General features: G+C 45.8%; 1 protein-coding gene across 1 annotated transcript in view; it reads right to left on the reverse strand.

Moving 5' to 3' along the window:
* Nucleotides 1–2,110: 2,110 nt before the first annotated feature.
* Nucleotides 2,111–24,514, reverse strand: part of TNN (tenascin N) — a 37,272-nt gene continuing 14,868 nt past the window's right edge. The window contains exons 6-19 of the mRNA XM_072866787.1: nucleotides 21,671–21,934; nucleotides 20,591–20,776; nucleotides 19,961–20,050; nucleotides 17,698–17,961; nucleotides 14,455–14,718; nucleotides 13,180–13,443; nucleotides 11,464–11,727; nucleotides 8,719–8,849; nucleotides 8,055–8,187; nucleotides 7,032–7,183; nucleotides 5,817–5,913; nucleotides 4,972–5,139; nucleotides 4,119–4,282; nucleotides 2,111–3,529 (exon numbers count right to left, since the gene is read on the reverse strand). Coding sequence (XP_072722888.1) covers nucleotides 3,383–3,529; nucleotides 4,119–4,282; nucleotides 4,972–5,139; nucleotides 5,817–5,913; nucleotides 7,032–7,183; nucleotides 8,055–8,187; nucleotides 8,719–8,849; nucleotides 11,464–11,727; nucleotides 13,180–13,443; nucleotides 14,455–14,718; nucleotides 17,698–17,961; nucleotides 19,961–20,050; nucleotides 20,591–20,776; nucleotides 21,671–21,934 — 2,588 coding nt within the window. The 3' untranslated portion in view covers nucleotides 2,111–3,382. The remainder of the gene's footprint in view (nucleotides 3,530–4,118; nucleotides 4,283–4,971; nucleotides 5,140–5,816; nucleotides 5,914–7,031; nucleotides 7,184–8,054; nucleotides 8,188–8,718; nucleotides 8,850–11,463; nucleotides 11,728–13,179; nucleotides 13,444–14,454; nucleotides 14,719–17,697; nucleotides 17,962–19,960; nucleotides 20,051–20,590; nucleotides 20,777–21,670; nucleotides 21,935–24,514) is intronic.

Raw genomic sequence — 24,514 nt, forward strand, 5'->3', positions numbered from 1 at the left:
CAGAGCTGAGGCTGTGGAGGAGACTGATGGTAAGAGGCACACAGGACTGCAGCAACAAGCAGCTGGAAGTGGCAGACACACTTTTTGGGGGAAGGAATGAGCAATGCACACCTTGCTTCTCTTCAGACGGCAGCCCTGCACACCGTATTCAGGGCCAGGCGTTCTTGCGTAGTGTGGGCTGCAGAGAGAATGGGAGGTTCCTGGGTCCCAGGTTAGAAACAGGCAGGGGTTGATGTCAAGTTGAGCATCCTGGAGCAGTCCAGGGATTGAGGGGATGCAAAAATTGCCCCCACAGGTCCCTGAAACCCCACTAGGAAGGGATAATGGGATCTTCACTGACTATTCCTCTATTTATTCAGCCAACGAAGCCTAGAGCAGTGACCAGAAGTAACATTGCTGCTTTCCAAGCAAGTACCCAGTGCAGTAAGACTCTCCTGTCTTCTCTCCAGATTACACCATTCAGACTGCAACGTCTTTGGGAAGAGGCATGCCTTCTCCCTGCTCCTCCTGGGTAAGTGCTGGGACGGTGGGGAGGTGGGTGAAGCATCCACCGTCTGTCCCTCTGCAGCGGCATTTCCCTGTTGTGGGAAATTGCAGCGGGGTCCCCCACAGCAGCACTGGCCATGCTGCACCCCAGATCCATCACAACAGATAGGTCCTGGCTCCTGGGGCCCAGCAACAGGACAGTCCCCATCAACACAGCGACGTCAAGGCAGAGAGGATCCTTCTGGGATTCAAATTCTGCCCCTGGGCATGTTGCAAACCTCATGGCTATAAAATTTAAGTGACCTCAGGGCAAGGCAGAGGTTTCAAGAATCTGTTTTGGCCCTGCGGCATCACCATTACAGGGCTGGGTATAGCAGCAAAACAAGGGCAGTAAGAGGGTGTGAAATTTTTACGGGACTACCTCAACCAGCCTGAGCCTTGAAACCAGAACAGCCGGTTCCTGAAGGCAAATAAACCGCATTATCTGAGCAGTCCCAGCTTCTAAAGCTGTAGCACAGACTCCGGTTAACCCCAAAAAAGGTCTTTCCACAGAGGCCCGGTGGATACAGGGAATTTCTCCTGCACTAGCACAAAGAGATTATGCCATCCTGTGGCTGTTCGGAAATACTGACTTCCCACAATGGCTTTCCAGCAGCCGCCACTTTGACTGCCCTTCCTGGTGAAGAGGGGCCCATAGTTAGGAGGGACAAGCAAACGCTCCTCAGAAACTGCAAATAAGGTGTCTCATTTGCCTTCATCTCCGAAATACAAAGCTCATACCGTTTAAGAGAATATTCCCTGCTCGCAGGTAAGATTCAGCTTTAGAAGAGGATCATGCTTTGCCTCCGAGGTTTGCACAGGAAAGAGCTGCTGGGCACAATCACACCTGCTGCTTTTTAGAGCACATGCTTACTTTTAGAGTGGCTGTGTGTGAGGCTAGTCCTCTGGTCCCCCTCAGTCACCTTCCTCATGTCTGCACTGTGCCCTCTGAGCAACACAGTGAAACCTGTTCTTGCCTACAGACAAGCAGGCAGTGGGGGGAAATCACTTTACCACAGGACAGAACGCTCATCATTTTCCTGTGTCCTTCTCATGCTATTAGCACAGAGCCTGCAAAACACTTCAAGTGCAATTTTCCTTTCCTCTCCTCCCTCCATTAGTCTCCTCCTTCCCCCATACCAGGGCTTGGATATCCTAATGCAGCTCAGATGAGTCTCTGCCTGCCCACCCATGCAAGAGGCACAGCCCTGAAAGTACTATGAAGAATTTAGTACTCACCTTTGAGGTGGCTTTCTAGCTAGCTCTCCTCAGCCAGGTCCTAGCAGCCACAGATTTAAATGCTTTGCAGTATTCAGTCATGAAGAGATCACAGTCCCCATCCCTGTTTTGGAGCAGATTCCAAAGACCTGATTTTCACAGCCCCAGTCTTTCCACATTGCTCTGGCAATGCTAAGGGCCTGGGTATTGCTCCATCCCCCTAAAGAAGGCTTAGTTTAAATGGGGGAAAAAAATAATTCTGCCACCCAAAGCAAAGAAGACAGAAATATTTCTAAGACCTCCTTTATTTGCAATTTTATTGCTTCCCCAAAGTCTGGGAAGGATTCTTTAAAATGTATTACTCAGCTTAGCACTGGGATAGAAAAGGCCATTAAGACATAAGACAATCATGTTCCAATCTGCTCAGACAAGGAAGCCTTTGAGCAAGCATCATTTGGTGAGCTCATACTTCTTCCCTGGCTGTAGCTGGTGGTCCAGAATTTTAATATCTGCTCAGGGAAAGAAAATAAACTCACCTTTATGGCTGTGAGGAAAAAAAGCAGCCAATTGTGAAACCATGCACTGGGGTCCACCTGAATCTGCAGACTGCCTGAAAAAAGCCTGACAGCATGCAGGATCAGTTTAACTCAGAGATGTTCATTTTAGAGGTGGATGACAAGCATTATTATTTCAGCATCACTAGCTACCACACTGCTAATGAAAAAGCAGAAGGTGGCAGATGGGACAGTCGCATAGAGAATTTTGTTCGTCGTCTGTAGAGAATTTTGTTCATGGTCTGTAAGTGGCCTCTTAGGCAAGCAGTATGCAGAGACAGGCTTGGGATGGTGAGCAGAGCTTGGAGGAGTATAGCTCTTACACTCACCCTGTTCTGGGCCTCACCCAGGAGTGTGAACATTAACTCACTGCATGTCTCCTCAGGCTTTACTTTAGGCTGGAAGACAAGAATAGACAAGCAAAATATAGAGCAAGTCACCTGGAAAGATGCAATACTGGAGGCTGAGGAACCCAGGACTACAGGCCTCACCTGGGTTAATGAGCCTTGCCAGCAGCCTGACATTTCCCAAAACCTAGCCCTTTGACTGCAGGAAGAGTAGGGCATGTGCCCCAAATTATGAGGAAAAAGGAAAAAGAGGACCACAGACCAAGACAGGGAGAGGGGATGGTCTCAGGAAAGCTCTCTCTGATGTAAATTAAGGAGCTATTATTTTTAGTGGGATCAAGTTTAATTTTTTGAAGTCTGAAGTGGATGGCACCAGAAAAGGACAGAATTCAGAAGAGTTAGCAGCCTGGGTTTTGAGAAACAACATAATGTGTTAAAACTTGTTTTATGTAAAGTTCATAGAAGTTGCATACATTGGATCAAGCAGGTCCTTGTCATATTTAGCCAACTAGGGGAGCTACAAGTTGGATGCTCCCCACAAGCCCCCTCCCAGTCTCTGGCAGATCATCCATCAGGAGCTCCAAAGGCTGGAAGGAGGCTGGGCTGCATATCCAGAGGTCTCCGGATACACATCAGTCAGCTATTGTCTCCAATATATTGGAGAAAGCTGTCTGAATCTAACTTTGTTAAGAAATACTGAATCATTATATTTGGGTACGGTCCTGCACAGAATTCGATTTAAGCCCCGATCTTCTTCCTCTTCCCTGATAGAGACTTCTTCTTCCTCCCAAGGATTGGCTCATTACTGGAAGACTGAGGACGGATCTTCATCTCGGTAAAAGGGATGGAGAATTCATGGCCTTTCCATGGCTCCCAGTTCACCCCCTGGGAAAAGACCAAGGAATTTATTTTATTAAAGCACCCAGACCAGGTGTTAGGAGCCTACCACTGCCCCCCTCTAATACCATTTAACCCTCCAATAAACAGAGACGCTACTGTTCACCAGATTTTGACTGTAATTATAATCAGTCTTCTAGACACTCCTGTTATAAATCAAATCTCTATCCAGTTTGGAACACAACAGGACTGAGTCATCTTCAAGCCCAAAATAAGCCTGCACAATGAGATGCACACCAAGGCATGCACTGAAAGCCAAGGTACAGGCTATGTGAGACAGTGAGCCAGCATCCTAATGTGGCTCCTAGTGAGTGTTCTTTTATGTGTTGCCCTCAGAAATCAAGACAGCTCCACCTCAAGTATCCCTGCCCACAAGAATCAGGGGGCCATGAGCTCACGTCCTCTGGATCCAGGGAGGACAGCATAAGAGCTATAAGCTTCCTTATGGGTCATTTTCCTTTCAAATGAAATGAGATAGCCTGGGCAATATCTCCTGCTCCAAGGAGAGACATCCCCCCGTGTGTTTTCTCAAAGCTAGGGAGAAGAGCTAGCCACCACACAGAGCTCTGCCACTCACCTCGCTGTGCTTGCTCTCCCCATATTTCCCATTGAGGTTGGCCAAGTGGCAGTTCTTGTACCACCACGCACCATGGTGTGTCAGAGCACAGTTGCTGAGAGCCACATCATTGTCTCTGTCCCATGTTGTGAACTTCCAGCCATTGTGGTAGGTCATTGCATCCCCTAAGGGAAGGGATTAAAGACATGAACAGGTATAAGAGACTACAGTTGCTCAGTCTGAGGGCTTATACACACTTCAGGCAGAACAGAGCAGGCCTGTCGGGGGAAAAGCAACAGCACAGGATGGGTTGGAACAATAATTTCTAAAGGGCTGCTATTAGAGGGCCTGTCCAAGGGCTGGATCCCCCCAGCTGAAGATCTAAACCTTATGGCAAGAGGAGATTAAAGGATCAGTGGAAGACTATGGACACAATGGCAATGGTAAGAATTTACCAGTGGCAGAAGCCAGCACCAGAATGGCTACTGCTGTTGAGCAAACTCCCATCCTGAACAAAAGCCACTTTCTTTGCACTTCTCAGCTGCGGAGCCCCAGAAACTGCTCCCCCATCAGCACAGGTTACCTCATGGAAATGCTTCCCAGTCTGCCTTTTCAGCTGGTGTTTCACTGGGTTACAGAGCCCTCTCTTTTCTGTGAAAAAGCAACTCTTTCTCCCGTCTTCAGCAGGAGATGGGCCTGTGGGCACACCCTCCTCAGTATTCCTTGGAAGTACAGACTTCTCTCCTCAAAGACAGCCATATCTGATCTAACCTGACCTAATGAGCTCCCACGCTACTGGCAAAACAAATACACAGGTCCAGCATTTGCTTCCCTGTGCAAAGCAGAGACAGCACAAGTATGAGGCACTCCTTACCAGCATTGCCTCTGTAATTCCCCACCGACAGCCTGTATCTGTCCCTGCTCGAGGCAACCTGGAAGAAGTCGTAGACAGCATAGACAGATTCGCTGGCTGTCCGCAAATCCACCCGGAGCTCATAGCGGATGGGGCTGCTGCTTGTGAGATTGTGCAGCTTGTCAAGACCTAGAAGAGAAAAGAATTACTCTTAAAAGGGAAAGCCTGTTCACCATTGCAGTCCTAGAGACTCACCCTGTGGCCATTTTGGTTAAATCAGCTATTTCCTGCCTCCCTCCTTCCATGCTTGATGCTCTCGTGACATTTTGCCAAGTTTATTCTGTCTTATCTCATTTTCTGGCAAAAGACAGCAGTATCAGAAAAAACAAATAGCCTAAACCAGCGCAAGACTGGCTGTAGTGCAACATTATTTTTCCCAGAATATTTAAAGACTCTTGCTCCAAAGACCTTGACCTGTTTAGTGCTGGATTCTCTGATCATGCAGAGTTCTCTAACAGAACAAGACAGACAAAAAATGATGTAATACACTAAGTTTTGTGTAGTATCCTGGACTTTGCAATTTCACAAATGCAATTTCTTTATTTTTCCTCTCATAGGAACACATGAGCCTGAAATAAACCTTTCCAGAGTTTGGCTTGCTCTGAGACTACTCCAAAGCCCAAACATGCCAGTGGAAAGACTTAGTGGGCCTTTAGAGATCCCTCAGTGCTTCACTGGCACTTCTAGGAAAGACACAAAAGCTGACAGTTCCAGACTGCAGGCTCAGGGGGTTGGATATTTCAGCATTTAGGTGCTTCTACAAAGCTAATCTTCAGCTCTTCACTGGTCACATCCTTGTACTGTACCAAGCCAGAATTCCCCAGTGGGATCTCCAAAGCCTTCCACATAATTTTTCCAGCGTTTGTAGAAGTCCAGCTCGCCAGTGCTCCGCCTCTGAAACACCTGCAAAGCAAAGATTGCTGTGTGAGAGCTCACGACAGGCTGAGGAGAGACAAGGAGGATGGGGGTGAGAAATGCTCATCCCGATTCAAATGCAAACAAAAAGGTGAAGCATTCAGGAACAGACAACTCTAGTTGATGGTACACTGCACCTGAGCAGGGTACACACAGGAATCCATTTCCATTTTCTCACTGCACAGAAGCACCTGGGGTGAATACTTAGTTGTGCAAATTTTACAGTTTTACTTTCCACAAATGCCTATGGATAGCACAAATCCAAGCATGATCTAAACACTTAGACAAAACAGGCTTAAGGACAAGATCCACAGAGACATGTGGGTTTCTAAACTTCACCAAAATCAGAGGGACTTGGGCAGTGACATGCAGCAATTTATTTCAGTGAATAAAATCACTTATCACTGAAAATGAAAGGTGAAGAAGGGAATAAAGAGATTTTCATTTGGTCATTTAGGGAGGCAGCTATCAGAGAACCTCTGATTTGCTCTTTCATGTTCATACATGTTACTCACCTCAAAGCCTCCGTGCTTCTGCCTCCAAATTCCCTTGACCCACTCAACAACTACTGTGTGGTCAGGGTCCAGGTGCATGCTCACAGTGCTAGCATTTAAAATACTAACAGGCATCAGCTGAACTGCATTAACTGTCCATACATGTAACCTGATATTGTGGTCAAGATGAGATAATATAGCTTAGTTAACTCATTATGAAAGCCAGTTAAGCTAAGCTGTACTACCTCATCTTACAACAGGGCTGAATGCACCCTCATATACAACTCCCATGACCCAGCTGGCAAGAGGTAACACATTAAGCTGTCATAACTCAGTAATTGCCCTTGATCAGCAATAATATAAGCCTGTGTGGCATTCATGACCAAACAATGAAAAACCCTTTGAACCATTTAGCCTCCCACAGCATTCCTACTGACAGTCTGAGGGGGTACATCAGCATCCACCACCCTTCCTAAAACATGCCACTTCATCAAGGCAGGAGCTGAAACACAGGTAGTGCAGTAGAGCAAAGGGAGCCTCAGCTAACACCAGTACCAGGTCCACTTGACTACGTTCATAAAAAAAACCAAAGAGGAGCAGAGAATCACTCACTATCCACCCGCCTCCATCAGTGGTCATGTCACAGTACACTCGCATCGGCCTGCTGCCATCCCCGTTCAGGTAAATGGTGTACATGCCACTGGAGGCATTTCCGTTCTGCTGCGTCTGGCTGCAGTCCGCAGGATACGGGTAGAGAAAGCTGACTGTGAGAACAGAGACGGCAAAACTTCACATCAGCAAAGCAGGCCATAGAGCTGGAGGAGGCACTTCACACTCTTAGCAATCTCCTAAGGACTACGGTACTGGAAGAGAAGTAAAGAAATCAGCAGTCCCCACTGTGTGCTCATGCATCCCCACTGTGAGCTGCATCAGCAAGATGCTGCTGGCAGCCATCCCCACGGCCTGGGAGCTGGCACATGGATGGGGTCCCCACAGGCTGCAAGAGATACAGTCCTGGGTTGCCATGAGAGCAGGAAGAGGAGCCCTTGTTTGTGAAGGTGGGAGTGCCCGTAAACAGGGACTTTAATTTCACAATTTTGCCTTTCACAATTTGTCCACAATTGACAATCCCTGTGGGCACTGGCACAGTATGAGAGGCTCCCACAGCAAGCTGGCGTAAGCTGTTGTTTGATTTTGCCATTCTGGTGTACATTTCCTGACCGCTGAAAACAACCTGGGCACCTACCCAACGCCACAACAGTACTTAAACAGCTGTGCCCTACCATTACTAGGATGGTGCAGAAAGATCTCTAGCATATCATCATCTCTCCTGTCCACTGGCAGCTCATCAGGAGGCTTTGTACCACACTTGGCTAGCAAGGTTGGCCAGCAGCACTGACCAGCGTGGGCAATCTCCACTCACACCATCCCGTTGTGTTTCCAAGGCTGCAGATGGTGTGGCTTAGAATGGACTCCCACCCAGGAGACACATCATTGACTTGCTAGATGGTTTGCTTATAATCACATAGTTTCCCAGTGCATCTGTAGAACATGAACTCTATCTCTGACCTCTACCATAAAGCACCACAGCTGCAGAGCACAGGAAAAAGTGCAATACCCAAGGCCAAATCCTACCTGTTGAGAAGGTAGCGTCTGTCTTTCTGCTCTGGCGATCTCCTTTATAGGCCATCACAAAGATGGTATACCTCACTCCTTGTTCCAGTCCTTCCAGAACAAACTGTTGTTCACTAGGACCCAGCTGTACTTCCTGCCAAATAAAACAAATCAAAGGTTAACCCAACTCTGAACAGCATTTAGCTTTTCTGGACCACATTGCCTCATACTCTATATGCATTTACGAGCCTTTCTTGTAGAGTTCAGACAGGCACATTCACTGTACATTCTTGAGACATGGAGTTTAATCTCTTCAGAAGGAAGATTTGGGGCAAGGTCTCAAGAAACACTGTTGGGACACCAAGGACACTCTATCCCTGGTGAGTGCTGCCTTTCCAGGGAATATCAAGTTAGAAAAGAGAAGTGAAGAAGCAAACATGTTCTCTGCACCTGGAGATCTGTTGGGAAGAGGCATTCCACTGTCACACATGTCCCTCCACAACTTCTACTCATGACAGTAGCATATCTCCTTCCTTAAGCTCTCCCTCCCTGGGCCGTGGATAGTATAGATTCCCCCTCAAAATGGTTTTTCTGTGGTCCATATACCTACAAGACCCAGCTGGCAGAGCCCACAATCATAGGGGTAATTTCAGTGGAGTCTGCAGGGCTGAGGAATTCACTGTACCTTGCTCGTGCCATCTTGACCCTGGTAGGTCAGAGTGTAGCCATCAATCTGTGCTGCAGGAGGAATCCAGGTAACTACACCAGTAGAATGAGTCACATCTGATAGAAGGAGGTTCTTGGGAGGATCAATCTCTATTGAAAAAGAAACTTCAAGTCCCGTTGCATAAATGAAAGACAGCAACTGCAGTGCAGGGCTTGGGCTGAGCTTTCAATGCCTGATCCTGGTAAATGGGAGCTACTGAAGTCACCCAGTGACCTTCACAGCTAGCAAGAAGCAGCGGAAGCCTAGGCCAAACATGGCAGGGTCTGCTACAGATCTGGTTTGGGATGTTTTGCGAGCCCTGCAATTGGCTCAACAGTACAGGGCCCAGGAGCTCCTGACACGTCTGCCTGAGAAGTCTCCATCAGGCTCATCTCTGAGGAGCGTTCAGATAGGTCAGGTTTGGGGTCTATGCCCCAGTCCTGGAGCATGGCCCTAGTGTGACCTGCTGAGAGCCCCTACCCCTTGTTTCCCTACTGCAGATGAAGAATGACTTCACAGGCCTTACTGTTGTCATGCCTCACCTTTCTTTAGTAAAGGCAGGAATACAAAGAAGCCCATAGCTTTACAGGTAGTCTGTGCTGTATATGGGACATGAGTTTCTTCACTGACATCAAAGACTTAGCCAGACTTTTCCTGTGCAATCAGACTGCCCAAGTTCAGCATGAGGAGAACAGAATTATTTTTAAGCAATGCCAGTTCACAGCAGTTGTCAAAAAGCATCTGTCTTATGAGATACCCACAATAGCGCTGCAGCGCTACCCTCAGGATAAAAACAATTTCTAAAGCTCATTTGGAAGTAACAACAATGGAAGAAGCCTTTCCCTAATTTTCATCCTGTGCTTCCAATATTCTGGTGTTTTGGGAACATCTTAAGGAAAACAATTTAAGGAGAAGGTTTGTCTGGCTTTCCAAGTTTTAGAGAGAAGGTTCTTGGTGGGCAGTGCTGGCCTTCAGGGAGGAGTGCTCCAACCCTGAAGTACACCTGAGTTTATAGCGAACTATAACTGAATAATTCATCTCAATTCCCTGCTCTTCCACAGACCTGCCTGGGGGACTACGGGCATGTCATTTAACTTGTATGTTGATTCAGTTCTTCTCCATATAAACCTGGCAACAACATTTCCTAGACCTTGAAGAGTGCTATGAGGATAATCATAACAACAATTATAATGCATCAGTGAAATATTACAGTTGTGAAAAGGCCACAGAGGAAGACAAGGCCAAGCTATGTCTGTCTTAGATAAACGAGAAGAGTGGAACACTGTGGCTTCTCCCAGGAAACACTGCACTCCTTGTATATAGGGTTACTGCTTAAAACAGATACAAAGGCAGAGAAGAAGAAATCAAAACACCAAATATAAGGAGAACAACAGGGACAGTAACACCAACGTTCACAGAGCATGTTGTTTAAAACACTGCCTGTTCATTATAACTGAAGACCACCTTTCACTAGGCTCTGAGTTAAGCATTAGTTCATTACCTAGTGAACTCATGCTTCATTTGGGAGACCACTAAACGATTGCTTTAAATAAAACGACACAGAAATCTTCTCAGAGTAGCTCATTACATGTATACCTCCCGCTGGACAGGAGAGGGAGCTAAAAGGTACCAAATCCATCACGAGAAGCAAGGGATGGGAAGGGCAGCCTTAGAGAGGGTCCTACAGTTTCACAGCACTGCTCTTGAAGGCCAGTCAGCAGTTTCCTCGGGTGCAGGAGACCACTGCAGAACAGCTCCCTGCCACAGCCAGTTTGAATGCTAGGGAATAATCAGCCATCACCTTGAGTAAGAAAATGTTTGGGGTTTTTTCCCCTCAGAAATTGTATTATTTTAGCAGAGGTGTCGTTACTTTTGGAAATATACCACCAAACACACGCACACACACAAAAGTACTTTTTTTGTGCAGATATTTCAAAAATATCCCTAGTAATGCTAAATGCATTCCCTCTCCCAGCAGTTTCACTTCATGTGAAATTTCCTGGTGTCTCCATTTTCATTCCAGTTCAAAAAAACAACATTTCAATTTGCTGAAACTCTCCTTGCATTTCCAGTTCCAGACAGGTTCAGTCTTTTGGCCTCAGGAGATCTCCATTTGTCCCCATCACCTGCCCTCGACCTCTGTAAGCACTGCGGAACTGCTTGGCATCTTGCCCTAAATCCAAGCTTCAACTGTTCTCTCTCACACCAGCTTGATTCGTAAACTAAGAAAAGTACATTAGCAAAGCCAATAGATATGGAGTGACCCTGAAATGTTCCCAGAACACCATAATCCTTATGGCTGACTGAACAGGACAGATTTAAGCCTGCTTGGCAGTCTCCTAGGACCAGTCTAAGGTCACGAGTCAAAGGGCAGGCCATTATTTTTAACTGTCCCCAATTCTAAAATGGTTTAACTTCAGTTGTTAAACTTCTGTTATCGTTAAGCTTGATAACAGCACATGAAGCACCGCATGTTTTTGATTAAGGACTAGTGAAATAAGCTGGGTACTACCCACTGTCATTACTCCTGTATTATGACATCTGCCTCTTCTATGATAGTAGTCTCTGTTATGGTAGTCTATACTCATGCGCTTGAATCTCCAGAATGGGTTTACCACTGTAGAGCTTCATTACCCACTAACGCAAAGAGAGATGATGAAATGTAAAATAACAAGGGAGTAGGGTCCTTCTACTCTGTTTCACTTCCCTCCTGCCCACAGTTACCTGTCAGCGTGCCAATGCTCACTCTCTTGCTCTGCTTGCTTCCCAGCTCTGCCCAAAGATGGATGGTGTACTTCATGCCTGGTTTCAGTCCTGTCAGGGTGGTAACGCTCCTGTCCTTCCCCACTTCTATTTCCTTGGTGTCCCCATTAGCAGAAGTGTAGCTCACCATATATCTGTCTATGGGAGCTTGGACACTATCCCAGGAGATGGTGGCTGAGTCCTCTGTCACTTGGTCAGTTACCAGATTCTTTGGGCTGTCCATTTCTAAGAAATAAAGTGCAGAGTAGAAAGTGTGGGTAACTAAGAGACATACATGTTCCCCTTAAAACTTTTGCTTTCTAAAGACCCATGATCCTACCCTCAGGAAGCAAAGGATGACATGGACTAAACTCATCTGTAGCTTTACTGGGTCTCAGTGGCTAATCACCATGCTTGCTATTGACAATGCAGAACTGGAGTAACACAAGGTAAGGCACTGAGGCACGGCCATCTTCAGACAGAGGCCTTGGGAGTAAAATATCAAGCAGAGATACAGGGAAGAATGATTGTGCAGAACGTTCAGCTGAAATTTAAGGTTCATGAGAATTTAGGTCTGACACAGCCACAAGAGAGATCCATTAGACCAGTTATTTGGGAGCATGTACGGCCCTGGAGTCCTGGCCAACACAGGGTACACTGAGGCAAAGAAAAAGATGTGAGAGACTGAGGCAGCACCAACACTCTGCTCCCCTTTATCAGCCTCCCCCACAAATACCTCTTTCTGAGCTGCGAGGTGCCAGCAAGGTGTAACACTTCTCTACGGTATGACTAAGGGAAGAAGGCCTTGGCAGAAGAGGTGGCCAAAGGAGAACATAATCATAGCTAATTCACCATGTGAAGCTACATCTCTGCTTCCTTAGCTGCAAAATCACAACCCAAGATTTCCACAGGTCACCCATGAGAGTGTTTGTGCCTGCCCGCTTGCTCTGCCTGCTTCCTTTCCCTGCCCACATGCAGATGATGTACACCACATCTGGCTTCAAACTAATCAGGATAGCGAGACCTGTGTCCTACCCCATCTCTCCCTCATTCCTAGGAAACAGTAGCAGTGTCCTCTGCCAAACAGTCAGTCCTCAGCCTAGCTAAGCAGCCAAGTTCTGTAAGCAAAAACATTGATTATAGAAAGGGAATTATGGATAGTTAAGAGACTTTATCCAGGCTCAAACCATTTGCTACTCTTTCATGTTTTGGGAGAAGACGATTAAAATAGGGGTGCCTCCTTCCAAGTCTTTATTCATTGATAAATACTATTCTCATCAGTGACATTACTTGAACCATCCTAAATTTAGGCAGGATTCAACAGCAGTAGTGTATACTGTGGGGCAGAGCTCAGCCACACCTGCAAAGCTTAGCATACCTGAAGACCAAAAAGAGCAGGCAAAGCTGATAAGTGAGGACCACAGTGCTTTAGCAAAGTGCTGTGAAGCTCACACTGGGCTGATAGTTTCTGAACTAACAGAGCAGTCATTAGTTCCTGAAAGTTCTCTAGACTTGGCACCATCTCTGTCTGAAGCTTGAAGGTGCCTGTAGCATGGACGTCCCCACATCATAGGTACCCACAAGACAAACCGGTGTCTAGTTATATGCTCTGCAGCAGGCCAGAAGAAAACAGGACAGAAATTGAGATCACCTTGACAACATAGTGTCATGTAGAAGCACAAATATTCTCTGGAATACCTGTCACTGCCTTAGTGCTGATCCTCTTGCTCTGCCGGGTTCCTTTCTCTGCCCAGAGGAAGACAACATATTCAATGCCAGGTTTCAGTCCTGTCAGAGTCACGGTAGTCTCGTTCTTTCCCACTTCCATCTCCTCTGTGTCACCATCAACAGAGGTGTAGTTCACCATGTACCTATCTATGAGAGCCTGGACCCTGTCCCAGGAGATGGTGGCTGTGTCCTCTGTCACTTGGTCAGTCACCAGGTGAGCCGGGCTGTCGATTTCTGCAGAGACAGTCAGAAGTGAAGAGCACAGGCTGTCATAGTCAGGCTGTACTGTGACACTCCTTCCCCTCAAGGGCCTTGCCAGTTTCTTCCTTTTTCAAGTCCTATTTCCAATCACACACTGATTGGACCCACAAAGCTGGGAGATATCAAGGTCTGAGGTGATTTGACTGGGGTCCGTCTTTAATCCTTACAGAAGCTTTTCGAGGGAACAGCACAGCCAGTCCTGACCTGGACAGAAGAGAACCCTTGCAAAGCAAGATTTTGTTACTTTCTTATTTTCTCACAGTCACAAGCCTCTGAAGCTCACATAGATGTCATCTGTCCAGAAAGTGAGAGAACAACCAAAGTTCTTCTGTTAAGAGACCAGCATGACCCAGGTATGCATTTACTCATCTTCCTTCAGCAAGTCCCTGACCTAGAGCATGGGTCTTGTAAACACTTGCAACAGCTTGCAATTGATTCAGACATTCAGCTTTACAACATTGTTATAAACCAGTAACCCTCACACTGGGCAGATCACTACACCTTCTTAACCAGGACTGGCTGCACAGGGGAAAAAGTCCTGGTAAGAACAACTGAGGAACAAGGATTAATCATCCTATCGCAAGAAAAGGTGTCCTGCATGCTGTTAATCTCTCTGCACTTCAATTTCTTAATCTGCAAAAAGGAACTGAGCATTTCCCTATTCCATGATGAAGGATAAACAAATTAACCAACTAAAATAAAACAAGACTATACAAATACATAAGAGACACTGCTGCAAAGGCTTCATTTTCCCTAATCCCTATTAGTAATCACAACACAGCTCACTTGTAGTACATACAGGTAATTAGAATCTCTCTGTGATGAGTTGAATAGGTTTCACAGCAAGATGCACTAACCTGATGACTTGATCTGTTAAGCCTCAACCTCCCTCTGCTGTGAAACTGCCTTGGGATGGACTTATTCAGTGTTAAGGCAAAGCTGGGCTGTAACTTATACCCTTAACTCAACCTATTTCCCTCTTACCTGTCACAGCCTTAGTGCTGGCCCTCTTGCTCTGTTGTTCTCCCTTTTCTGCCCAGATGTAAATGACATACTCCATGCCTGGCTTCAGTCCTGCCAAGGTAGTGACATTCTTGTCTTTCTCCACCTCTCTCTCCTCTGTGTCCCCATTAGCTGAGGTGTAGCTCACTCTGTATCTGTCTATTGAAGCCTGGACTTTGTTCCAGGAAACAGTAATTGCATCCTCTGTCACTTGGTCAGTCAACAGCTCAGTTGGGCTGTCAATTTCTGTAAGCAAAAGTCATAATTATTAGAAGTTTTCTATAGTGCTGTGGTAACCACAATGGTCTAAAGACACAGACAACACAAGTTTTATAGGCAGAGGTAGTATGTTTTATTAGAATATCAAATATATTTGGAAAAACAGATGAGCTTTGGGAAGTGATTCTATGCCCAAAGACCTAAAAAGGGCTTGTGTGTCCAAAAGCATGCTTGTTTTATTCTCCAGATCAAACTGGTAAATCTAATAGAAGTTCATCTTTAGCTACAAACCATACTTTGATCATGCAGTGTAAATAACTGACACTTAACCAAGTCCCATTGGATATCACCATTTGTGGCCCCAAATCATTTTGTACTGTTGGATACAGTGCGAGGTAGATAAAATGAGGGGGATAACTGCTTGCAAGTCCTACCATTCTTGACGCATTGGTATACACACTTGTATGTCAGTGCCGAGGTGGCCGAGCCTTCGCAGGGCCAGTCAGCCCTTTGCCCCTGTGCTGGGTGAGCTGGGCTGCTGATTTCTGCAGGAACAGTTAGGAGTGAAGAACATGGGTTGTCCCAGTGAAGCTACACTTACTCCTTCCCCTCGAGGGCCCAGCCAATTTCTTCCACTTCTCATCATTTATTGCTTATCAAGGATGGGCCTGAACTACAAAGCTGGGAGGTGCCCGATTCTGAGGTATTTCAATTGGGGTCTAGGTCTCCTCCTCACAGCTGCAACAGCAGGGCTCTTTGTTGGGGAGCAACAAAAGCACAGCCAACCCTGCACAGGCAGAGAGGAGAGCCTGTGCAGAATATGGTGTTGCTGTCTCTTGCTTTCCAAAGATCACAACCTCTTGTCTGGGTTGCTCTGGGAATTAACCCAAAAAACAAATCACCTACTCAGAATCTGTCTGAAATGCAGCTCTTCTGGAACACGTTTATTTCATACTAAGGCAAAACTTCCTACCTGTCACAGATTTGACATCTGCTGGGCTCCTCTATCTGCCCAGAGGCTGATAGCATACTTTTTGCTTGGCATCAGTCCTGTCAGAGCAGTGACACTCTTGTCCTTCCCCACCTCCATGTTCTTTATGTTCCCATCAGTTATGTTGTATCTCACCAAGTACCTGTCTATCAGAGGCCAGACCCTATCCCAGGAGATTGTGACTGTGTCTTCTGTCAGCCATCTGGCCGCTACATGGACACTACGCTGGCCATTTCTTAAGAGAAGGTTTGAAGGTGAAGAACAAGGCAACAACACTAGCTAGAACTATGTTCACATTCTCCATTTAAAAAAAAAGCCACTTTCAATCTCCTCCCATTATCACAGTCCTTCCCTTGCCCTTTTCACAGACAGAAACGTGATGCTAGACTTCATGAGCCTTAAGTCACTATCACAAAGCAGCCTGCGGGAATGTGGCCCATCAAGGACAGCCCAACAGCCCATGACCTATACAGAGAGCATGGGTTTTTGTGGGGGTTTTTTGTTTGTTTGTTTTTCACTGAACTGCTAAATACATCTCAGCAGCCTGAGCAATGAAGGACTTGCAGATGCCTCCCAAATTATTGGAACAGCATTTCTTATTCTGGTTTATTCTGCTGCAGGCTCTAAGCTCCAGGGCACAAACGCGCAACCACCTGACAGCCACACTGTAATTTACCACACACCAGCTTAGTTGCACTATGATTGACCACACATTAGCTATAGTAAAAGTTATGATTTTCTACTTGTGTGTACTAATCTCACCTCCTTTGTGAGATGAAAATAAATTAGTTCTCATTTTAATGAAAGATGCTGAGGCTCATTTGTGTCACCCTAGAGCGGCACACACTGGGATCTGAATAATCACAGCTCAGCTAGTTAGCAGTATAAGATGCTCACCTGTGGCAAGAAAATCAAGTTAATTGTTTTCTTGTGTGATATGAAAATCAAGTTATATGAAAAATCAAGTTTGTTCTTTAGCTATAATTTCATTGCAGCTGGGTATGGGCTGTGCGTGTATGCATATGCAGTGCATTTAACTCCTTAACTCCCTGGGTGGTCCCGGAGCTCCCCAGCCAGTCACTTGTATCAGTGAGAACATGGGCTGGCTTGAGACAATGGACCAACTTGAAAGTAGGTGATTGACTGAACTTCACAATTAAGCACTTGACTGATCCTTACCAATCCCCTCTGGGTGGGAACTTCAGACAGTCCTACAAATTCTCAGAGGCAGCTCCTCTTGTGTCTAGTCCAATTTATATGCTTAAATGTGTTGGTTAACATCCTGAGTGGAGCATCCCAAACGCTCCCCTAGGTAATTTCTGCTGCAGAAGTACAGATTGCACACAGATAAGACATTTGTAAATTGTCAGCAGAAACTGCTCCCGTACACACAGCCACATTGGACTGTGGCTGGCTGGATTATAAAAACTGAGCAAAACAGTGGTTTGAGGAGTTTCCCAGTTTAGCTGCAGACCCTGCTGCAAGCACCCTTCCAGTGGAGACTCCCAGGGGACAGTGACCAAATGTCCTGTTCAGAGATGTGATTCTCCACATGATTCTTACTTTATGCCATGGTCCCAATAAATTTGGGTTTTGTTTTTAACAAACACTCTGTCATTGCTATCTGTGCAAAATGCATATGAGCCCTCTGTCCTGTTGGGAAAGGCCACAACAGTCACCCAAAGAAAAGCTTGGAGGTGGCTTATGGCATTTTAAAGGCAAGGCATGAATTACATGTTCCAGCTATGAGGATTCAGTTTTGGCTGTGTTTCACTGTTCTCTGTACTGATAGTAACTGGTGCCTTGCCATAGGACCTGTCCATAACAGGACTCAAAACAAAGAGTTTTCAAGCTGAGCTGGAGACCTGTTCAGCCACACTAGTAAGAATGACATTAATTTTTTGCCTCACTGAAAACCTGTGCAAATCAGGAGAAGCTTTACTAAAACAAATAAAATTGATGCAGGAGTTTGAAATTCAAACTCAGGTCCCTCCACTGCTGCTGCTACAACTTACCTGTCACGGCGCTGGTGCTTGCCTTCTTGCTCCGCTGGGGTCCCTTCTCTGCCCAGATGTGGATGACATATTCCATGCCTGGCTTCAGATCCAGTAAGGTGATGATGTCATTTTCACTCCCCACCTCTATTTCCTTGATGTCCCCATCAGCTGAGGTGTATCTCACCATGTACTTGTCTATGGGAGCCTCAACTTTATTCCATGAGACAGTGGCTGTATCCTCTGTCACTCGGTCAGTTGCCACATTGGTTGGGCTATCAACTCCTGAGGGAACATTTCAAAGTGCAGGATTAGGAAACTCCAGCTGAATTAAACCACTACAATACCTGTCATGGCATGTGCACATTTCCTTGCTGCTTTGGCCAGCTAAAACAGAGAGTCACCTAGGTTCCCCTTACAGCCCCTTGAGAAAGAAACACATCTATGACAAACCAGCACGGTCAGAGTGGGGAGAAAGCAGGACTGTTCTACCATTTAAATGAAACTTTCAATTTTTTTCTGCAGGAAAAGCTTGCAGGCTACCTGCCTCACCTTCCATGGGTACCAATTTGAGTATTACCTTCTCACTTGCCCTCCTCACAGCACCAAGTATTAGGCCCCCATCCTTTCTCTGCCTCCAGTGTCAGCCATTTGTTACTCCTCCCTTTCTGCCTATCCTGCAGACCTGTCTCTCAGACTCCCCCAAGGCTTCTGCTATTTTAGGTGGTGAATCAGAGTTAGGGGTAGCTCTTGCAATAGCTGGTATTTGTCTTAGTCATAGCTCCGAAGTTCCAGGGGTTACATAAGAATATGAGCAGGATTACTCATTGTGGATTTTTTTTTCCTTTTTGAGAAGTTTTGCAGCCCCCGGGTCTGTGAAGAACAGCTTGAAAACAGAAGCCAAGGGTGTTCCAAATAATCAGAATCTACACAGGGAAGAAGAGCAGCCTTACAATGGCAGTGTGGAGGCTGTAGGTTTTGTTGTTTTAAATCAGTTTTCTTTTAATGGAATAATTTACAAGACAACCTCAGGAATGTCAGGCCTGATTTGGGATTTTTCAGTCTTTGGTGCAGCACGCCTCCCCTTTCATAAGAGAGCTGAATTTCAGAGTTTCCAGAATTTTACAGGTAGAATGAGAGTTCAAAATTCTTCAAGCTCTCTTTTGCAATATAATAGCTCAAAAATATTCTGCCACATTTTTGAAGAGCTTGAAGCATCAATGAACCAACAGGGTTTCCAGATCTGCTTTAACATTCAGGTCTGGAATGGCTAGGCTGCCAGTTACAGGAAAATAACAGTCAAGTAACAGTAGCATCTGCCAGACCTTCTGAGCTGTACTGAGCACACAGTCGGAGCAGAAGTCAGCTTCAAGATGCTTCTGTGCTCTCCCCATGCTGGAAATGACTACGTCTGAGTCGGGCTCTGTTACAAGATAAAGCAGTCCAAAGCTTCAACCTCTAAGGGCCAGCAAGTAGCTGAAGCCTCTTCAGTCACTTCACATGTAAGAGGCAAAGACTCGAGCTACCACAGAAATGCCAGGGCTGTGCCACTGTGCATCCCACTGGACAAGCACAGCTTCACTTCCACAGGGACAGGTGTATCAGACCACACAGTGGGCTGTGACTATAGCCCCCAGTGGAAATGCAGGCCTCGCAATGCTATGCTAATCTGCTCCTTAGTCCAACTGTTCCGTTCAGTCTGGTGAACAGAAGAATAATGCTGGAGCCAGGCAATAGAGGAAGGAAGAAGAACTTGTCCTCTTCCTTATTGCTCCTGGGCTCAGAGACCAGACAAATCAGCAGCAGCTAACAGCTGCAAGGCAGTCAGCGGCAGCTGCCCAGAGGATCCATAAGGAAGGGCTATATCCAGACTGCAAATCCTGTGTGCTAGGTTTAAGTGAGGTCATCCTGTCAATGATCTAGTTAGGGAAGTCATGAACCAGAAAACTTTGAGCTACTGCTGGACCTAGCTCGGAGCTCGTTTGAGGGTTGTTATTACATACAGAGGCCAGTTTACTATGCTTTTATCCTGTGTCTGGCTGGAGCCATTAGTCAAGTTAAGGGTGAAATTACTGTAGACTTAAAACCAAGGCAAAAGACTGAGCTAGGGCTAGGTTTACTGTTTAATATACGGTGCAGACAAGCTTAAACAAGATATAAGCAGACCTGGCTGCAGGTCATGCATGAAGAAGCAGCCAACTATGCACTTCATGCTGTCATCTTGACAGATCTGTCCCTGCACGCTGTAGTAACATCGCTATCATAAAAGAAACTTTCCACGTACCAGTCCTACCGCTCACTGAGGATGGTTTCCCCTCTGTATTGTCTTTCACAGGTATGACGGTGACCTCATACTCTGTGCCAGGTTTCAGGCCTACAAAGAGCAAAAGGGAGCATTACAAATAATTAGGTAAGACAGTAATTTTTCCTAAAGAAAGCTATTTTATTTAGTCTACCCAGTTCTTAGTTTGCAGCAGAGAGGAACTTAAAGTTTAGATTTCTATCTGAACTTCCTTTTGTCTTGAGAATGCCTCGGTAGCACTTTTGGTCCAGGCTTGCCATTAGGGCATACATTGACATACACAGTAAACGGGAATTTCCGTAACATGAGTGTTACCAGCTCTGAAATAGAATATGCTTTATTCCTAACAAGGATGGAATTAAAGCTGAATGAATATGCCTTGAAACTTGCTATCCACAGGGCATAGAAGCTTTCTCCCTGTGAAGACACCCATCATTATGGGATAGGGGAACCCCAATAGATCTTACCCTGTCCTACAGCAGGCACAAGGTGAAGGAAAACTGGCCATCCACACATGAGAGAAGAATCGTCTCAGGACTATGGTCTGACCGTCAATTGCTCCTGCCACTTCTCCCTGCCCCTGCCTAGTTTGGAATACCCACAAGTACTCACCAGTCATGATGTGTCTGCTCTTAGGGTCATTGCTTTTGGGCACCGTGACCTGCTTCTCATCCATCTCCACAAGGGATCTGAACTTCAGCTTGTAATAATCCACATCTGTTGGGGGGTTCTCCCACTCCACTTCCAGGGAGTGCTCCATCTCCTCCATCACCCAGATGGCATTGAGTGCAGACAGGACTGGAAAGGACAGCAGAGGGCCGTGAGGAAGCAGGATCAGCACCAAAAGGTGAATATAAGACAGGAAGTTGCTAAACAGCCCCCCTTCCTCCGCAGTCACCTGCTCTGAGACCTGAGACATTTTCCTGAGCCAAACTGAAGAGTTAAGCAAGTATAGCACAATCATTATTTCACCAGGCTTAGTTTTATCCATGGTAACACTCCAACTCAAGAGTTTTCTGGCTCTCAGCTCCCACCTGTTGTGCTAGAAGAAATATGTCAAAATAACCAAACTTTTCACTGTTTTTGCCAAGTGCCAGCAGACAACATACTATCAGCTGCTAACAACATGCCATTTCAGTTCTAGAGAGAATGTGTCAAATACGCAGTCTTTCCATACCCAGCCTCCTAACCTCAGTAGCATCAGGCTCATTCAGTCCTGGGAAGACACTATGAGGAAAACTCGCTGCTGCAGTCATGTTTGGCAAATTAGTACCTAGGAATGACATCCTGCCTACTTTAATGTCCCTCCTGCATCCAGTTGAACAGTGCATTATTCTTAATAACGTGCTGGCCTTATCCTGCATGCTTCCATTCCTGCTTCTTGAAGTAGGCAGTGTTATGGATTCCCTGGAATTCAGGGGCGTCAATGCAAGTAGGATTTGGACAAGATAAAGGGAGAGATAGGAAATTTTCAATATGTTCAGCCCCAACGATATGTATCTGGAAACAGATTCTCCAGAACAGAACGATGGCAAAAAAAACGCAACTGAGACTGGGAGGAGAAAGTCCTCTCCAGTGCTTAGACAGGATGTTACAAACCTGCAAAGCCAAACAATTCGCTCCACTTGTTTGAATCTAACTTTAAAAGACCTACAACTTCTGACCCTGAAGAAAAAGACTGGCTGCTCCTACCTGTACTTGCTTCTAGATGCTTGGGCTCACTGGCAATCCCCGTCTTCACATGATGAAGTGTGACATTATATGAGGTGCCGGGGCGGAGACCCACAATCTCATAGCTGAGCTGCTCTTTGGGCAGGTGGACTTGTTTCACCAATGTCTCATACCCTACTGGATAATAGTTAATGAGGTAATTATCCACATCAATCATTTGATCCCAGCTGACAGCCAGAGAGTTCTCTGTGGAGTTCAGCAGCTGCAGGTTCTGAGGAGCAAGCACTAGAAGGGAAACAAAGAAAAACATGAGAATGATGTCTTAGCATTTGGTCCAGGGCTCACATGGCCAAGCAATAAATTTTTTCAAACCTATTTTGAATACAGAGAGAATGCAGAACTGGAACTCCCAGTCTGTGGTCATCTTGGATTTGTCCATTTCTTTCTGCCCAACAGCATATCATCAAATACAAATGAATACTGTAGCCAGTAACAAATACAATTAATTTCCCAGGCTCTTCTTTCCAGCTTCTAAACCCACACTGGCATGAGGAAAACTCTCTGATAAAGCTGTCCCTTCCAATGCCTCTAGGAACAGAAAGAAAAGCCAAAACCTTATTTTTGTATCACTGTCAGAGTTATTACAAAATGTTACCTAGTCCCCAGAAATGGGGAACACAGCTTCTCCATGGCAGAGGTACAAAACTGAGCTTTCATACTGATGGAAACTTACACGTGGTGCCTGGAGGAGACCTGGGAAAATCTGCAGCACATAATATATTTCAGGACACCAGCGGTGCCTTAACCGTTTTGCCACAAGACAGACAGCTCATCAGTGTCTTGAAGCAGCCCTTGAAAGCAGTCATATAGGACATCTATCAGAGAGCTTACCTGATTTTAATTACAAGTAAGCACATCATAAACTGATCAAACCGTCTACCAGCTGTATTTCATTAGCAAGGCACTAACAAATTGCAAAACATAGATAGCAAGTGTTTGTAAAAAGGCATGCATCAGCAACATTAGGTCAGATAACATAATGAGATTCTTCTCACTTGAAAGGCAGCATTCATTCCCTTGTGTAATTCACAGCTCTCACCAAATTCCACCTGTAAAAGTGTGCCATTGCTTTTGATGAAGACTTTGTACAAAATGTGAGAACATTCATCCTGACTCTCCTTGTGATACAGAAGCTGGATTTGAATAATCCCGCTTGGCAGTAAAATAATAAAGAACCTAAATACATATGATGTGTTTTATCCCTCATCTAAGCATAGTTCAGAATAGGATTGTATCTGCCTCTCTGAAGAGGAGAGATGTAGCATAAGAAACCAGTTTAGGACAATGCCTAGGACAGTTTGTGTTTCAGAGCAGGACGTTTTGATGAGGGGCTCTTGCAAAGGCAGTGACTCTCTAGCCCAGGCGGATCCATTTTTGCAACATGGTTTTTTACTCTACCCTGAGATGCACCAGAGCCATCTTCTCCAGCCAACGTGATGAACCCAAGCACTTCAGGACTTGACAAAGACACACCTGGTCAGAGCCAGGGGAAGTGGCCCTGTGAGGGTGTGAAGGGGAAGGAGGCACTGCCTGGGCTTGGTAACCCTTGAAAACCTCTTCCTCTTGCTCTCTGACAGCAGAGGACCTCCTAGCTTGAAACAAAAGGGTTCATCACAGGCACAGCACTAATTGGTGAGGTGAATTAGGAGGACAGGTGGTTGTGGGCCATGCCAGAGTCCATCTTGCATTCTGCTTGTGCTCATCAGTCTCTCTCCATCAGGCAGCATCTCCTCCGGAAGCAGGCTGAGGCCCTAATGGCTGAAGCAAACAGGAAACGAGCTGCACATTTATAGATCCAGCGCTGGGCTGAGAGCTCACACAGGGGCTTGTGGGGAACCCTGGCTCCCCTGGGAACAGCCGAGTCCCTCTTTATTTTCCTTTCCGATTTCCCGATTACAGCATCAACACACAGACTTCCTGGTTAAACTAATATTGTGCTGAGATACCAAACAACTGTTTTTGTGGATACCCTTGTTTTAAACTGCTGGTTTATTCATCTTCAGATATCCCACAGTGCTATTTTGGAGTGCCAGTAAACAAAGTCCAGAAAGAGCACAAGCAAATACCTGCTGTTCGATGTGTTCTTGTCCTCTAGTTCTCCTTCACAAGGAATTGCAAGACATTAATTATACTGTTGCATGCTTGATAGTAACTTCTAGATGTTCAGACATTCCAGTTACCATGGCAATATGCAACAAAATGTGTCATTTCATGGTTCGAGACACACAAACATAATAAAAAAAATAAATAAAACCAGTGCTTGGTGTAAATCTCCCAGGATGCAGAAATCTACTCCAAATTGGAACAGAAAAGGCAATTTGACAGCTATGGGAGAGGAGTGTTTGGCTACAGATACTGAGATGGGAACCATTTGCCTCTGGACTTAAAATAGTTTTTAAGTAGGAGTGGAGGTGTAGTGCGCAGAAACAGTAGCAAAATGTATTGTGAAATATGTATTAACTCTGTAGTGCTTGCTCACTTGTATATTCAGAAAGCAGAGGCCACTTCCATGGCCTGTAAAACAGCTGCAGGTGTTGTGTAAGGAAGAGGATCCAAGGCTGGACCCAGCCAGCCCTTTGGGAAAGGCTGGCTGGGCAACAGTTTTCTGGGAGAATTGTTTCTGCTCTGGGAGAAACTCCTCTGCTTGCCACTTCTGTAAAGGTGCTGCCTACTGAGCAGCAAATCCCAGTCTACTGACAGGAGAGAAGAGTGCTGGAGCCACAGAGAAACATCACTGAATAGTGTGGAAGGGGTAGGACGAGTGAAGTTTTGACGCAGAGCTCTCATTTGGATGAAGGACTTGAG

Source organism: Ciconia boyciana, chromosome 7 (assembly GCF_034638445.1).
Source record: "Ciconia boyciana chromosome 7, ASM3463844v1, whole genome shotgun sequence".
NCBI lineage: Eukaryota > Metazoa > Chordata > Aves > Ciconiiformes > Ciconiidae > Ciconia > Ciconia boyciana.